General features: G+C 40.6%; 2 protein-coding genes across 16 annotated transcripts in view; both read left to right on the plus strand.

Moving 5' to 3' along the window:
- The window catches only part of LOC143036396 (E3 SUMO-protein ligase RanBP2-like), a 381916-nt gene that overhangs the window by 60486 nt on the left and 304043 nt on the right, over window positions 1-17387 (plus strand). For all 15 annotated transcript variants that reach the window (XR_012967350.1, XM_076203706.1, XM_076203712.1 and 12 more), the window contains exons 10-12: window positions 1066-1286; window positions 1424-1581; window positions 1977-2106. Coding sequence is in view for 14 of the 15 variants with exons in the window: in XM_076203706.1 (XP_076059821.1) it covers window positions 1066-1286; window positions 1424-1581; window positions 1977-2106 (509 nt within the window). In the remaining variant the exon portion in view is untranslated. The remainder of the gene's footprint in view (window positions 1-1065; window positions 1287-1423; window positions 1582-1976; window positions 2107-17387) is intronic.
- LOC143036397 (uncharacterized) lies at window positions 10951-11963 on the plus strand. The gene has a single exon (XM_076203720.1). It carries the CDS (start codon window positions 11140-11142, stop codon window positions 11959-11961), a length of 822 nt encoding a protein of 273 aa, XP_076059835.1. The 5' UTR covers window positions 10951-11139; the 3' UTR covers window positions 11962-11963.

The following is a 17387-nucleotide window of genomic DNA, read 5'->3' on the forward strand; positions in this document are numbered from 1 at the left end:
GGGATGGGAGTGGAATATGACCACCTCCTTTGTAAGAGGGAAAAGGTGTTGGTGTATGTATGTATGTACATGTAGAAGGACTGAGGGTCAGATGGATATCAAAATAAGTGCTGGGTATGTATTTCTAATAGGTATCAAGTGGGGGTGAACCAGCTCTTGTTATTGGTCTCAGCTATGGAAGGACTGTGTCACTGCTTCCCCAAAATAAGGTGGTAGATGTAAACTAGCTTTGGCAGTCAGCCCCTGCATTGGAAATACTGTGTATTGCTGCATTGATTCTGGTCTGAGCATTGGGTAGGACAATGATTCACTGGTTAACAAATTTGATCAAAATACATGTCCCACAACAAAAGGAGGTGACCTTGATAGAATTTTTTCTGTTGATTTAAAATATGTTTTCAGAAGTTTTCTATCAGGCAGTTTTTCTGTTATAGCATATTAATTTTTAAACAGTTATAACCATAAAATGAGGCTTAAATTTCAATGAAACTTACCTTTAAAATTGAGAAATGTGTGATTTTTGAGTGTAATTTACTTGTGGGAGAGTCCGTTTTAGTGTCCAACAGAAATCGGCCAACATTGTGAAGGTGAATAGTGGGTATGCTACTGTGCATTATCACAAACTTATTACCACAAATGTGCATTACACAACCTCACATAAACACTCCAAACATAGTACTGCCAAACATATAACATTCTCACACAGTGTTGTCTAACTCAGTATTGCCAACTGCTTGATTGAATTTCATCCTACATAACACACATAATGTAACATACCATGGAACACAAAAACTGTGGGTGATGGAACTTTTTGGACATTGTTTTTGGATTTTGCATGCAAAAACATACAAGATACAGCTTATGTATTCCTTGGAACAGATACTTTGTTGACCAGTGTTACCTTTGTTCTACAAGGAGCTAAGATAAAAGACAACAATAGGTGTGGGATGTGTGATGGATGGGTATATTCTTTGACAAGGCCTCCCGCTTAAAGAAGGGAGGTTTTGGTATGTGGATGAACTTTAAATTTTGCAATTTTGTATACTTTTATTTTTACCATTTCAGCTAAAGCTGCAGTTCCAACTGTGGTTTCTTCAGTTTGCACCTCACCTGCACAATGTGAGTGGTGGAGCACAGCTTATACTCTGTTTACAAGTCATGCCAGACAGGATCTAGGAAAGCTGCGTCGAATTTTACAGCGTGGCTTGGAAGTAATCCGAGCTGTGGGGAATCACGGAATTGATTTGGCCATGATGGCTCATCTGGCTCGATGCTTCTCTCATTGGGTTAGTTTATTAAATTTCATTGTAACATTATATGAAGCTACAAATAACCCACAGTCAAAATTTCTGGAGTTAATTTTTCAGATACTTTTCCATGAATTGTTATTTGACACTTAAACTCATCTCAATGAAACAAACAGGCAAATTTGGGAAAGGAGGATGGTAGTGCAGCAAGTGAAGTGACTGCGTTGGAGGAAAGAGCAAATCACTACTGGGGTCAGGTTCTCTCTATGTGCCAACGTCCTGATGCCAATATTTCCAGCATCCTTCCGAAGAATCGCATGTTTGTTTCCCAGAGGTACAGTAGAAATGCACTTATTCCCCAGAAATAGGGTTAAAGTTCATTGTTTATATTTAGATATGATAACACCTATGTAGGCATCACAAGGATACAGGTGTCAGTGTCTTGATTATATTTATTTTGTAGTTGTAGATGAGTGACCCCTGAATTCTATGAACTGGTTTGATCACTTTTTCTCTATTTACATTTGGAGTGAAAGAACTAGTAATACAGCAGTGACTTTATATTTTATAATGCAAGTAGTGTCATGCATTGTACATTAGGCATGCAAGAATTTGACTCATATTGAAGAGGTTAACATTATTGGTCCTGGTCTTACACTCTGTAGTTTATTATTACCAAATGTATTTGTACTGGTACTAAAAAATTTCCTCTCCAATTTGTGGTAACAGTGATTTGACCTGTGAAGAACGTGAAGAAGTGGAGCTGGAAGGCAAAATTTTCTCAGCAAAAATGAAGCTAGAAGCTATTCAAGCTCTTGGAGAAGTCAAGAGTCCTGAAGCCTCATTCCAAATTACAATGGTGAGATAGTATTTGAAGAGTATATGTTGCATTTAGCTGATATTTCATGTTAATGCATCATCTGTAGTAAAGTATGTTGCACAGCATATCTAGTAGTTCAATTCCTGTGGCCAGCAAATTGGACCAAGGCCATGGTTCATTAAACTCCATGCTACAAAGTCTTTGTAAAGGGCACCGTCCAAGCCTCCCAATAAGAGTTCACATTGTTAAACTGAATCATAATTTGGCTACCTCCCTTGTAAGGGGAGAGAAGCCTTTGGTATATGTAGGTATGTATAATTTATACATTCCAAATAATAGGTTTTCAATGAATCATTATATTGATTATTCCACTTGGTCATTCTTTGTCATTTTTTCCAAACCTAAGCTGAGAGGGAAATTATGGGTGGTGGATAAGAGTAGATGTGTGCTTTGGTAGACTACCTCCCATATAAAGGGAAGTGGCCCTTGGTATATGGTTAGGAAGCTGTTGTCATGATCTTCCCTGTCTAGATCAAAATTGTCTCCGATTTAGTATATTGTTCTCAAGATGTTTTATCCATTTACCTTTTAAAACTCACATTTTGGCTACTGTGCTTGTAAGGGAAACCAGTCTTTAATTTGTTGGGTCTTCCTGATTTCCTTCTTTATAAATTGGTAAGATATTGGCATTTTTCCAGTCTTCTGGTATTTTCCTTCTTTGAGTGAGCACCTTATGATACATTTTGTCTATTAGTTCTTTGCATTGTTTTGATATCCAGTTTGTGATTTCCTGACATCAAGGTTCGTTGTGATTTCCTGACATCAACGTTTGTTGTTTGGTCCATTATTTCTTTCCATGTTACTATTATTTCCCTCATGGGGAGGTGGGGGGGGTCACTTTTTTCCCTTCATCCCAATGCACATTTTCTCTAGTGAACAGACTTTAAGTGTTTCCTCGTGACTTTGGCCATTTCTGTATCTTTTGTGTATTCTATATTCCCATTCCTTTTTACCGTTTACATATCAATAGAATAGTTTTGGCTGATCCTTACATTTTATTCTTGAGTCTTTTTCATATTTTCTTTTTTCTTCCCTGCATATTTTTACATATTCCTTTGAGTCATCAGAATCATCCATTTTTCTTCTACTTATATTTCATTATTGTAGAATTTTTCCTAGTTCGCTTTCAGAAAAAAAATTCTCAAAGTTTCTCAAAGTCCATTTGATTATACATCTGTCTTCTTTCTCTGTATTTCTCATTTCTGTATATGTATTTCCTCATTTAGTTCAAACTTAAGTAGTTTGTGGTCACTTCACAATTGGTGTCTTGTATTAAATTTTTTCACAATTTCAGGTTCTGACATAGATGATTAATAAATCTAGTCTTGACGGTTCTTCATTATTTCAAAATATATTGTTTTCTTTTACTCATTGTGTCATTGTATGTTCTATAGTGATGTTGAGTAATACATTTCCCTGGTGATCCTCTCCACCTTTCACTGTCATCTCTTCCCACCAGATTCATTTGCAGTTAAAATCTCCCATAAGTACTGCTTTACCTCCATTCTTCAGCATCTTGATTAATGAAAGTCTCATATAATCTAACATTTTAGAATAATCTCTCTCCAAGACTCTGTTTTTGGAGGCACATACATGACTGCAAACTATCTGCTTTTGATGTCATCACCCTGTTCTCTCCATATGTGGCTCCTCCACCCAGTTTCTCCTCTCTATTTCTAAGCCAGTGATAACCATGTCCAACACTGATGGTAGTGGACCCCATTAAGTTTGTCTCCACAATTCTCATTATGTTTGGTTTTTCTTCAGACAGGTAATCATTTAGTTTGCTTCATCCTGAGATTAATCTATCACTATTGGTATAAGCTAGTTTTAATCTACTCCATCTTGTTCTTTGAACCATTTGTTTCTTTTTCTTGAATATACCATTTTTTCAGTCTTGTGTCCAACACATTCCAATAGAACTGATTTCAGTCTTGGTTCTCTCTCTCTCTCTCTCTCTATCTCTCTCTCTTTCACTCTCTCTCTCTCTCTCCTTTTTTTAACTTCATAAAGTCTCTCTTTCCTCATCATTCATGTCTCTTTTTATCCATATATTTTTGTAGTGTACACTTGCCAATTTTCCTGTTTTTGCCCAGATTTCTTCTATTTAACCATTTGTGACCCTGATTTGATCTTTAGGGGTCGACTTTTTCATTCTGCATATTTACTCATTCTGTGCACTTCCTCTGTTCCCTTGTCTATTGTTCTTCATCTTGTACATACAAGGGAGGTAGCCAAAAGATATCTTGTACTACTTTTAAGGGAGTGTTCCATCTCTGTTAGAGTAGATGAAATTAAATTTACAAACATGGATTTGATAAATTTAGATATAATTACCCCTTACATTAGTGTATAATTGGTCAGGGTATTGTGTTCCTTCCATGTATATATAAGGCATACTGAATATTTAATGAAGATATAGTGAACTCTAGTGAAGCTCGAATTACTTATGGAAAATCCTTCCACATTCAGCTTGGTATGAAATGAAAGTAGTCTGGGGAACAAAAACTATTGAATACATTTTATAAAACTAATACCTCTGATTTTTTTTAAATAATTTGTTTCTCTGAATAATTAAACAATGCTGCAAAATTCAGGTTTCATAAATTAGAAAAAACATATATTTATTTATTTTTTATTTTTCATACATACATATACCAAGGCTTTTTCCCCCTTACAAGGGAGGTAGCCAAAAAGGAAAAGGCATAAAATCATTCCCACCCATTCCATCCCTGAATACACTCCACACCCCTCCACCCTCTCTCTTATCTTAGCACATCCTGGATGATGGGACATCCCTGCACCTTGTCCACTGCCCTGGGTCAGAAGCAGTGTCGCAAGACACAGCACATCCACAGCAAGGCCGCTTCATTAAATCGGCAACCCCCTCCCCTCTCCATCCCCCCATTGCATAAAAGGAGATGGGGAGAAATCCCTTCAGACTGTGTCAGATTTTGCTCACACATACTACTTCACCCCCCATCCCCCCACCCATTCCACCTCATGCATCACAACATCATCCATATACAACCATTCTCCATTCACCCCTGTCTTCTGTATTCTCCCGTCCTTCCTCAACAGACATTCCCCTCTTCCCCAAAGCCCCCTTCACCCCATCCATCCATCTCATCCTAGGACATCCCCTCATGTTCACCCCCTCCACATCTGCTTTCCATACCTCTTTTACTAGTCCTTCTTCACTCATTCTTTCCATGTGTCCAAACCATCCTAATACTCCTTCATGAACCCTATCTCCCAACTCCCTTTCCACCCCTGTTCTCCTCCTCACCTCCTCATTTCTCACTATCTAGCCTAGTAACCCCCATCATACTTCTCAGACACCTCATCTCAAACACATTCAAACTCCTTCTCTCTTCCTCTCTTATGTTCCAATGTTTCTGCCCCATGCAGTGCTGTTGGCACAATCACTCCTTCATACAGTCTCCTCTTCGCATCCATTCCCAAATTTCTATTCCTCATTACACTCTTTAATCCACCAAGGCATTTACTCACTTCTCTCAATCTACATTCTACCTCCACCTTCACTCCACCTTTTCCTGCCACATTTGCACCCAAGTATCTAAAACTATCCATTTCCTCCAGTTGCTCTCCCTTAATGCTCACTTCCAGTCTACTGCCACTTTCACCCCTTGCACATCTCATCACCTTACATTTACCCACATTTATCTTTAGCTTTCTCCTATCACATACTCTCCCAAACTCTGTCACCAACTTCCTCAATCCCTCCTTCGATCCTGCCACAAGCACAGTGTCGTCCGCAAACAACAGCTGGCTCACCTCCCACTTTTCTCCATTTTCTTTAACCATCTCCAATCCCTGACCCACTACCCTTGCATTTACCTCTCGCACTCCCCCATCCATGTATAAGTTGAACAGCCAGGGCGACATAACGCATTCTTGATGAAGTCCCACCTTTACCTCAAACCACTCACTCTCTCCATTTCTAATCCTGACACAAGCTCTTTTACTCGCATAAAAACTCTTGACAGCTCCTAGAAGCTTTCCTCCTATCCCATATATCTATATAACCACCCACAGTGCCTTTCTGTCTACCCAATTGTAAGCCTTTTCCAGATCCATAAAAGCCCAAAAAACATCCTTCCCCTTACCTATAGCTTTCTCACATATTTGTCTGACCACAAAGATCTGATCTACACAACCTCTACCTGTCCTAAATCCACACTGTTCCTCACCAATTACTCCCTCTGTTCCTCCCCTAATCCTCTCAATCAAGATCCTTCCCAACTACACTTAACAAGCTAATCCCTCTGAAACTACTACATTCACACTTGTCCCCTTTTCCCTTGTAAAGTGGAACTATACAGGTACTCCTCCAGTCCTCCAGCACTCTACCCTCTCTCCAGCAAACATTAAATAACCTCACCAACCAGTCCACCATCACTGTACCTCCTGTTTTTAGACATTCTGCATGGTATCCATCCAGACCAGGTGCCTTACCTGCTTTCATCATCTTAACAACTGCCTTCACTTCATCTTTCCTTATTTCTCCTCCATTTTCCTCACTCATCACTCTCATTTTCTTAGCATTTCCTACTGCAGCTATCTTTCCCTCTCTATCCTCCTTCATATTTAGCAACTCCCTAAAATACTCTGCCCATCTTCCCCTTACTGCCTTCTCCTCCATTATCATCTCTCCATCTGCACCTTTTACCTTTTCTTCTCTACTTGATTCGCCTCCTCTTCCTCTCTTAATTTCTTTCCAAAACATCTTTTTATTACTTTCAAAATTTTCTGTCATACTCTTACCCCACTTCACATCTGCTCTCCTCTTTGCCTCCTTTACCTTGTGCTTTACTTCTCTTTTCTTTTCTTTGTACCTCTCATATGACTCCCTCGTCCTATTTTGTAATCAATCTGTGAAAGCTTGCTTCTTCTCTTCTACAACCTTCTTTGTTTCCTCACCCTACCATTCACTACCCTTCCTTCTATTTCCTCCTGTCCTTCTTGTTCCATACACCATCCTTGCACTCTTCGTGACTCCCTCCTTGAACCATCCTCATTCCTCCTCCACACCTAGCTCTACTCTATCCTTCACTCCCTCCCACTCCTTCAGCTTCTTCTTGTACTCCTTCTCCTTTTCCTTATCATTTAAAGAGTTTACTGTAAGCACCTCCCTACCTTTTGTCCCTTTCCTCTTTCTCCATCTATCCTCCACTCTCAACTTACCTTCCACCAAAAAATGATCTGATATTCCCCCACCCTCTCCCCTTAGCACATGTATGTCCTTAACTCTTCCTATCATAATCCTATTTACCACTACATAATCCATTAACGCTCTATCTACCACTCTTCCATCCACCACCCTCTCCCATGTGTACTTATGCTTGACTTTCTTCCGAAACACTGTATTTGCTATCATCAACTCTCTTTCTAGACACATTTCCACCATCAACTCTCCACTACGATCCTTTCCTGGAACTTTTTTTACTGTAGAAAATAAAGAGCATGTTTTCAAATGAAACAAAGATTACAAAAATCTATGAAGAACAACGGAAGATATAACAGAAAGAGCAAAAACTTAAACTTTACAGGACGGGGGATTTAAATTTTTGTGACTATTTGTTTGATTGTTGCAATGTATATCAAATCTCCAATTTCCTCTTTGCTGATGAGGTGTGAGGTTAGGGCGAGTGGTGTGGCATGGGTGGTGGTGTAAGGTGGGTGTGGCTAGTAGGTGCTTGCGGAGTGCTGGAGGCGGCTTTGCTGGTTTTTTCTTCTTTCTTTTTCCCTCTTGTTTCTTTAATGTTATGGGTGTGTTGTTTTGGGTTTTGTTGTAGAATTGTTAATTTTCAGTTTGTACAATACATCCACTTTACAAGGGAAAAGGGATTAAGTGTGAATGTAGTAGTTTAAGAGGGATTAGCTTGTTAAGTGCAGGTGGGAAGGCTTATGGGAGGATCTTGATTGAGAGGATTAGGAGAGGAACAGAGGGAGTAATTGGTGAGGAACAGTGTGGATTTAGGACAGGTAAAGGTTATATGGATCAGATCTTTGTGGTAAGACAGATATGTGAGAAAGCTATAGGAAAGGGGAAGGATGTCTTTTGGGCTTTTATTGATCAGGAGGGCACTGTGGGAGGTTTTCAGGATATATGGGATAGGAGGAAAGCTTCTAGGAGCTGTCAAGAGTTTTTACGAGAGTAGTAGAGCATGTGTCAGGATTAGAAATGAAGAGAGTGAGTGGTTTGAGGTAAAGGTGGGACTTCGTCAGGGATGCATTATGTCGCCCTGGCTGTTCAACTTAAACATGGATGGGGTTGTGTGAGTGGTAAATGCAAGGGTAGTGGGTCAGGGATTGGAGATGGTTAAAGAAAATGGAGGGTAGTGGGAGGTAAGGCAGCTGTTGTTTGCAGAGGACACTGCGCTTGTGCCAGGATCGGAGGAGGGATTGAGGAAGTTGGTGACAGAGTTTGGGAGAGTGTGTGATAGAAGAAAGTTGAAGATAAATGTGGGTAAAAGTAAGGTGATGAGATATACAAGGGGTGACAGTGGCAGTAGTCAGGAAGTGAGCATTAAGGGAGAGCGACTAGAGGAAGTGGATAGTTTTATATACAGTACTTGGGTGCAAATGTGTGAGGAAAAGGTGGAGTGGAGGTAGGATGTAGATTGAGAGAAGTGAGTAAATGCCTTGGTGGATTAAAGAGTGTAATGAGGAATAGAAATTTGGGAATGGATGCTAAGAGGAGACTGTATTTACCTAGTTGTATTTTGCGGGAAGGGGAGCTATGCTCGTGTTGTCCCGCCATTGTATCTCTCAGTGTCTAGTTTGCTTTTAAACTCGTGAATGGTTTTTGCGCATACTATTTCATTATCCAGTTTGTTCCAAGTGTCCAAAACTCTATGTGGAAAACTGTTTTTCTTCAGTTCTCTTCTATAGCTATGTTTTCTTAATTTCTTTCCATGTCCTCTTGTGTTTCTCTTGTCCCAGTTTAGTAGTTCTTGTCTATCGAGTATCACTGTGCCTTTCATGATTCTGTAGATGGTCAGTAGGTCTCCTCTCTCTCTTCTTTGCTTCAGTGTCGGTAGCTCCAGTTTAGCCAATCTCTCCTCGTAGGATAGGTTTGCAAGTGCAGGTGCCATTTTTGTAGCAGCTCTTTGAATTCTTTCTATTTTCTTTATGTTCTTTTTGGTACTGGGGGACCACAATGTCGCCGCATACTCTAGTCTAGGCCTTATCAATGTAACTAAAATTTTTTTTAGCATGTCTTCGTCCAAGTAAGCAAATGCCACTTTTATTGATCTTAGCAAGTTGTAAGTTTCCCCGCCAATTTTGTTAATATGTATATCATAGGACAAGTCGTTTGTGATAATTACTCCCAAGTCTTTTTCGGATCCTACTTTCTTTACTTCCTTTGTTCCAATTGTATATTCTCTTGATACTCTGTTTTTGCTTTTTCCAAACTCCATTATGCTACACTTCTTAGTATTAAAATCCACTTCCCATTTCTGACTCTGTTTTTGCTTTTTCCAAACTCCATTATGCTACACTTCTTAGTATTGAAATCCACTTCCCATTTCTGACTCCAGTTCCATACCCTATTCAGGTCTTCTTGTAATGCTTCACAGTCCTTATCAGTTTCTACTTTCCTTAACAGTTTGGCGTCATCAGCAAAGAAGCTCATGTAACAGTTTAGACCCTCGTCCATATCATTCATATAGATAGCAAACATTATTGGTGCCAGTACAGATCCTTGCGGTACTCCACTGATCATCTCTTTCCAATCTGAATATTTTTCTCTGAGTACTACTCTCATCTTTCTACCAGTCAGGAAGTCCTCCATCCATTTTAGTAGGTTCCCTTGAATTCCTCCTTTGTGTTCCATTTTTTTTTAGTAATTTTCTGTGTGGTACTTCGTCAAATGCTTTTTGCAAGTCTAGGAATGCACAATCAGCCCATCCATTCCTTTCTTGCACTATGTCTATTAGTCTTGAGTAGAAGCATATTAAGTTCGTGGTGCATGATCTACCTTGTCTGAACCCGTATTGTCTTGGGTTTAATATGTTGTTATCTTCCAGATGATTTACCCATCTATTCTTGATGATTTTCTCACAAATTTTATATCAGGAAATCACAATTCTGCTGAGGGTTCGCAAAACATATGAGATATGCTCCGCCCAGCCGGTCTGTCAGTTGTTCACGCGCTGCTGCTCCGAACGGTCGTCAAGATTGTTTACTCTGTCACACGTAGATTTCAACCGTATCCTTGCTTACTTGTGCTTGTCCTGACATTCGAGTGTTTACGACGCTCAATTTGCAATTTAATAATAGCATTTATGATGCTCAATTTGCAATTAAATAATAGCGTTTACGACGCTCAATTTGCAATTTAATAATAGCGTTTATGACGCTCAATTTGCAATTTAATAGCGTTTACAACGCTCAATTTGCAATTTAATAGTAGCGTTTACGACGCTCAATTTGCAATTTAATAATAGCGTTTACGACGCTCATTTAACCATCTAATAAGCGTTTACAACGCTCTCATTTTGAGTTTTGATGAAACTCACCAAATCATCACGTAAATACGACAACGTGCATACGACTCCATCGGTCACAACCGCCATGTCGTCTTCCGACGAATCGCATACCCATGCTAGCAGGAAGTCGGGCGCCTCCTCTCACGGAGAAGCAAGCCAACATTCTCGCAAATACAAGCATAAATCAACCAGGTAAAGCAACAGTACTTCCCATCGGGATAGAATTTCTTGCGTTGGCGCTACGCATCGAAGTCTGGAAGACATGGCAACCCCCCCTCCCCCGGCCCCCGCCGGCTCCACGTCACGTACTGCTTTTCAAGTACATGACGACTCCTCAGCCCCTTGGCACACAGTACTGCAAGCCATCGCTGAACTAAGGAGTGATATGGATCAACTAAAAGCGGAGAGGCGGCAAGATGTTTCGTAGAGGCCGGAAACCCACAACGATGTCAGACTGGGCACTAGTTCAACCAGGAAGGAAGCAGGGCCTGTTATGCCCTCTCCAGGTAACTTTTCGGGTTTTATCTCCGACGGAAGCAGCAGTGAAGAAGGTGAGTTGCATGTAGATTTCCCCACCGGCAGTATTTTGATGCAGTCCTCTAAAGCTTTTGGCCCAGTTGAAGAAGTCTCCGGAGATGTTGCCAAACATGTGGCGGACATGGTCAATCAAATATTTGACCACGGCATGAGGGAGGACACCTATAAAGAAATTGCGGAGGATGAGAGTACCAAGAGGCCCTGTAATTGCCCTGCTTTATCCCCAATTGAGTGCAATGTGCAAATTTTGGAGGCGCTAAAACAGGACGCTAAAAAAGCAGACTTACGCATGAAGGAAGTCAATAAAGATATAACCAAGGCAGCTTCCATCATCATCAAGTCACTTTCGGTGCTTGACAAAGTGGCCGAGGATGAAGGTAACGCTGTGGTGGCCCATGAGGTGGGCATGATCAATGGTGCTCTAGCACTGTTAGGTCATGCCAACTACTGTAATAACTTGGCTCGCCGTTTTAACATCAAACGGGAAATTAACCAAAAGTACTCGCACCTATGCTCTGACAAAGTGCCCATGTCTCGCTTTCTGTTTGGGGATGACCTCTCGCAATCCGCGAGACAAATCGAAGAGGGGGAAAAACTCAAAAGCAAAATCACAACCAAATCCCCCTTTCCATCTTGGAAGCCAGGCGCATGGAAGTTTGGAAGTGGGAAGACAAGAACACAGTTTAAAGGACACACAAGATTTCAACCCTATGGACAGCGGAGGCTAGGACATAGGGGAGACCAGAGGCCTTACTACGCTCGGCAGGCCTTGGATTAAAAAAACTCCAAAGGCAGGGGACGCAGCACTCCCTGACAATAAACCAGGCAAGTACCAACTTTGTGGCAGGTTCCCTTCACAGATTTGTGCATGAGTGGCAAAAAATCACTAGTGATGCATATATTCTAGACATAGTCGAACATTGTCACCTGAATATTAATGTCAATGATATTGGTTACTTGTGTTTTGAGAATGTGGAATATAATTTTAGCCTGGCGGAACAAATGATTCTATCACAAGAAATTTCGAAACTATTGGAGCTTAAAGTTTTAAAAGAAACAAAGAGAAGGGCAGATCAGATCATTTCCCCGGTATTTTTGAAAAAGAAATAAGATGGAAATTATAGGATGGTACTCAATCTAGAAAAATTAAACAACCACATTCCCTATATCCATTTCAAAATGGAGAACTTTGAACAAGCTATCAGACTGATAAATAAAGGGGACTATATGGCATCTGTGGATCTTAAACATGCCTACTACTCTATTAGAATAGCGGAAGAGCAGCAAAAATTCCTTTGTTTTCAGTGGCATGGCAAAGTCTATCAGTTCACCTGTCTCCCAAATGGAATCTCAGAAGGACCCAGAATTTTTACCAAACTCATGAAACCTATCTTTGCTACTTTAAGAGAAATGGCTTTACCATCACCAGCTTTATTGATGACACTCATGTGCAGTGCTTCGCTTTCTGGATGCTATGATTGCATTAATTCTACCATTGAATTACTCACGAAAATGGGCTTCTGCATTAACGTTGCAAAATCTGTGCTAGAACCCACTAAAAGTATCGAATACCTTGGCAATGTCATTGACTCGGACAAAATGATTGTTACCTTACCAATACGTAGGAAAGAAAGAATTCTACTTGGATGTAAACAACTAATAGCTAAAACTAGTGACAAAATCAGAGAAGTAGCCAGGGTGATCGGGCCTCTAGTTGCTGCCCTCCCAGCTGTGGAACTTGGAAAGTTACACTATCGTCACCTTGAATCAGCAAAGATTACAGCATTGCGGAGTTATGGGAACTTTGAGGATAAAATGTTGATCACTAATGAAATGAAAACTGACCTGACTTGGTGGATCAAACATGTTGAGACCCAACATAGACGAATAATTCACCCAACTTCTGAAATTGTCTTATACTCAGATGCTTCAGACTTAGGTTGGGGTGGCTGCATAAATCATCAGTCAGTCAATGGTAGATGGACGATAGAGGAAAAGAAGCTTCATATTAATGCCCGTGAACTCATAGCTGTGCTCCTTACATTAAAATCTTTTGCAAATGAAGTCAGAGGAAAGCACATCAAAGTTTTCTGTGACAACACTACAGCAGTTAACTACATCAATGAAATGGGAGGCACTAAATCGGTAACATGTAACAATGTCTCCTCTGATATTTGGACCTGGTGTCTAAACAATGATGCCTGGATCACATGCTCCTACTTTCCCGGGAGTGATAATATTTTGGCTGATACAGCATCCAGGAACTTCAATGACAGACATGAATGGAAGTTGAATGAGAATTTTTTTTTAGAAAATTAAGCATAATTTTTGGCACACCCAACATTGATCTATTTGCATCTAGGTTGAACAAACAAGTGCCTCAGTTTTGCTCCTGGAGGCCAGACCCAGAATCAAATTATTGTGATGCATTCAACCTTAATTGGGCAACATTAGGTCTCATCTACATTTCCCCCCCTTTCTCCCTGATCGCTAGATGCCTACAGAAGTTAAGAGCAGAAGGAGCCAGAGGTTGGATGATAGTTCCATTTTGGACTTCTCAGCCCTGGATGGGAGCATTACTCAGACTGCTCATAGAAGATCCAAGAATCATAATGAGGAAAAAGAAAGTGCTGGTGTGGCCCATGTCGACGGAAGAACATCCCATCATGTCCCATACCAGATTGATGGCCTGTCTAAGCCTGCGAGAACGAGGCATACCTGAAAAAGGTACGGAACTTATCTTGGCATCATGGAAACCTGGAACTAGCAAACAATACAGATCACATATCAACAGGTGGGCACAATTTTGTCATAGACTGGACATCAATCCCACTACTCCCACTGTAACTGACGTCATAAACTTCTTAACAGAAACTTTCCACAGAGGTGTGGGTTACAATAGTATTAACACGGCGAGGGGGGCCCTATCCTCGCTGGGGATAGTTGTGGACGGTTGCAGGGCAGGCAACCATCCCCTAGTCATCAGGTTAATGAGGGGAGTTTTCAATCTGAGGCCTTCAATGCCTAGATATAAGGACATCTGGGATCTCAAACCTGTATTAACAAAACTGAAACAGTTGGAACCATTACAGTCTCTCCCACTGAAAGAACTTACACTCAAACTAGTAATGCTGATGGCACTTACACAAGCTGCCAGAGTTCAGACCCTACACTTACTAGTACTCAAGAATATAAGCATAAAGAAAGAAGCTATTTCAGTCTGGTTAGGGGACAACATTAAACAATGTCGCCCTGGATTTAACATTCAGTTTGTGAAGTTCTTTCCCTACACTAAGGACGAAAGTTTGTGTGTGTGCAGGACTTTGCGCACATATCTGGAAAAAACGGAACACCTCCGAGACGAGACAGGGAAGAAGGACGGAAGACTCCTCATAAGCTTCATCAAACCGCACAAACCGGTATCAAGAGACACAATTGCAAGATGGATCAAGCATGCACTTACTATCTCTGGAATTGACTCTATCAAATACACAGCGAGCAGTGTCCGCTCGGCTGCTGCCTCTCAAGCTAGATGCATGTTCGTACCTATACGCCACATCATGTCCAAAGCTGGATGGTCAAGAGAATCGACCTTTCCCAAACACTACAACAAGGAAATTGTACAGGAAGGAGACCCATTCCAAGATGCAGTACTGAATTAGCTTGAGCACACAAACTACTGAGGCACGACACCCACATGTCTTCAAAACCTCATATGTTTTGCGAACCCTCAGCAGAATTGTGATTTGCTGATATAAAATTATTGAAGTACATGAGACTTACCGTAGGTTAGTTGAGATGTGCTTCTAGTTTTATGAAGCAAATCAATTCTGCTGAAGGGTAAGCATTCATATGCCCTCCTCTCCTCCCCTTTCATGTAACCAACTGGGAATCTCTTCATTACAAAATAAGTTCCAGGTTATCATGTGGGTGCTTGTATTATTCAAAGACTGACGGACCGGCTGGGCAGAGCATATCTCATATGAATGCTTACCCTTCAGCAGAATTGATTTGCTTCATAAAACTAGAAGCACATCTCAACTAACCTATGGTAAGTCTCATGTACTTCAGTAATTTTGGCTATAGTGCTTGTTAGTGATACTGGCCTATAGTTGGTGGGTTCTTCCTTGTTTCCTCCTTTATATATTGGTACAATATTAGCATTTTTCCAGTCATTAGGTATCTTTCCTTCCTTGAGTGAGCTATTTATTATGATGTGTATTTTGTCCGTTAGCTCTTCTTTGCATTCTTTTAGAATCCAATTTGCAATTCCATCCGGGCCATGTGATTTTCTGTCGTCCAGTTTTGACAGATGTTCTGATATTTCTTTTTGTGATGTTGTAAATTCCCTCATGTAGGGAGAATGTTTGTTATTATCTACGTCCCAATTTTGTATTTTCTCTCTGGTAAAGACAGATTTAAAGTGGTTGTTCATGACTTCGGCCATCTCTAATTCTTCTGTGTATTCTATATTTCCTTGGCAAAGTTTCACTAGTTCCTGTTTGGTTTTAAGTTTACCATTCACATACCGGTAGAAGTGATTGTGCCAACAGCACTGTAAGGGGCAGAAACATGGAACAGAAGAGAGGAAGAGAGAAGGAGTTTGAATGTGTTTGTGATGGGGTGTCTTAGAAGTATGATGGGGGTTACTAGGCTAGACGGAGTGAGAAATGAGGAGGTGAGGAGGAGAACAGGCAGAAAAGGAGTTGGGAGATAGGGTTGATGTCATAATAATAAGACTTGGTAGCTACTCCCAAGCTTTAATCAACTAGAAAACCTGGAAATACATTACAATATATAGTTTACACAATATATATATATATATATATATATATATATATATATATATATATATATATATATAATGAACATATAGGACTCATCATATGAGTAGACCACATAATTGAACAAGTAAAGGGAAGGAAGCAACTTATGAGGAGAGTCACAACTGTTTCTCTAACCGGTCCCAGACAGAATGCGACGACGTAGCTAGTCAGCTTCCTCTACAGTTCACCGAGTATGACGCGCAACCAAAATAAACGATGTAGCCAGAGAGACAGACAGAGTATGACGAGTAAACAAACAAACGATTCGAAGTTCAATGACAAAATATGACACTCTCCCCTCCTAAAAAGAAAAAGACGAGGTATTCTATAGGTATCAATCCCATCCGTATCTGTCTGGAGCCTTAGACACACGGGGTGACCTCAGTACTAGAGGTGTTGAGGCATTCGTCTCTATGTCAGCCTCTTGATGAAATTCAATGTTCTCTGGAACGTCAGGGAGTATAGTAGTATGTACAGCCTCTTGTGACGAGGTAGACAATGGTTCCAGATTTCCAGCAGGAGAGTAGCTGACCTGTCTTTTGGGATAAGGAGCCAAGTCGTGGACAGAAACTGTTGACTCCTGTCCATCCTGATGTCTAATATTAGCACAAGTTGGATTAACATCCAGAAGTTCGACTTGATCAACCAAAGGTTCATTTTTGTTTGCCCTAACAAATCTTAATAACACTGGACCTGGTGTCATTAGCCATGAAGGTAGAGAGCTTCCAGAGGAAGAACGACGTGGAAAACCAAAGAAACGTTTGTGGGGTGTGACATTTGTAGATGTAGACAGAAGGGATCTAAGAGAGTGCAGTACATCAGTAAGTACCAATTCCCAATGTTGATCGGGTAGGTCCCGCGACTTCAGGGCCAGCTGGATTGCCTTCCATATAATCCCGTTGAGCCGTTCCACTTGTCCATTGCCGATAGGGTGATATGGGGTACTTCGACTCATAGCAACTCCTTTTTGTAAGAGGTAGGTTTTAAGATCCTTGGACATGAACGATGTTCCTAGATCAGAATGAATATAATTTGGCATCCCACATAGGCTAAATACCTGTTCCAGGCATTTGATCACAGTTGTCGTATTCATATTGTGACATGGAAAAGCAAAGGGGAAATGGGAGTATTTATCTACAACAATTAGTATATAGGGATTACGTGAGGCGGTTGGGAGAGGTCCCTCCTTTGAAGTCGATGTTTAACCTCTCCATAGGCCGAGTAGCCTTGATGAGTGTTCCTTCTTGAGGTCTATAGAATCTTGGCTTTACCTCTGCACAAATCTTGCAAGAAGTACAAACTTTCCTGACATCTTCAGTGGAAGAGGGGTTTTTTAGATCTCACAAAGTGCAATAAACAAGTCACTCCTGGATGACAT

The sequence above is a fragment of the Oratosquilla oratoria genome, chromosome 20, assembly GCF_046742065.1.
Source record: "Oratosquilla oratoria isolate Oo_2021 chromosome 20, ASM4674206v1, whole genome shotgun sequence".
In the NCBI taxonomy this organism is placed as follows: Eukaryota; Metazoa; Arthropoda; class Malacostraca; order Stomatopoda; family Squillidae; genus Oratosquilla; species Oratosquilla oratoria.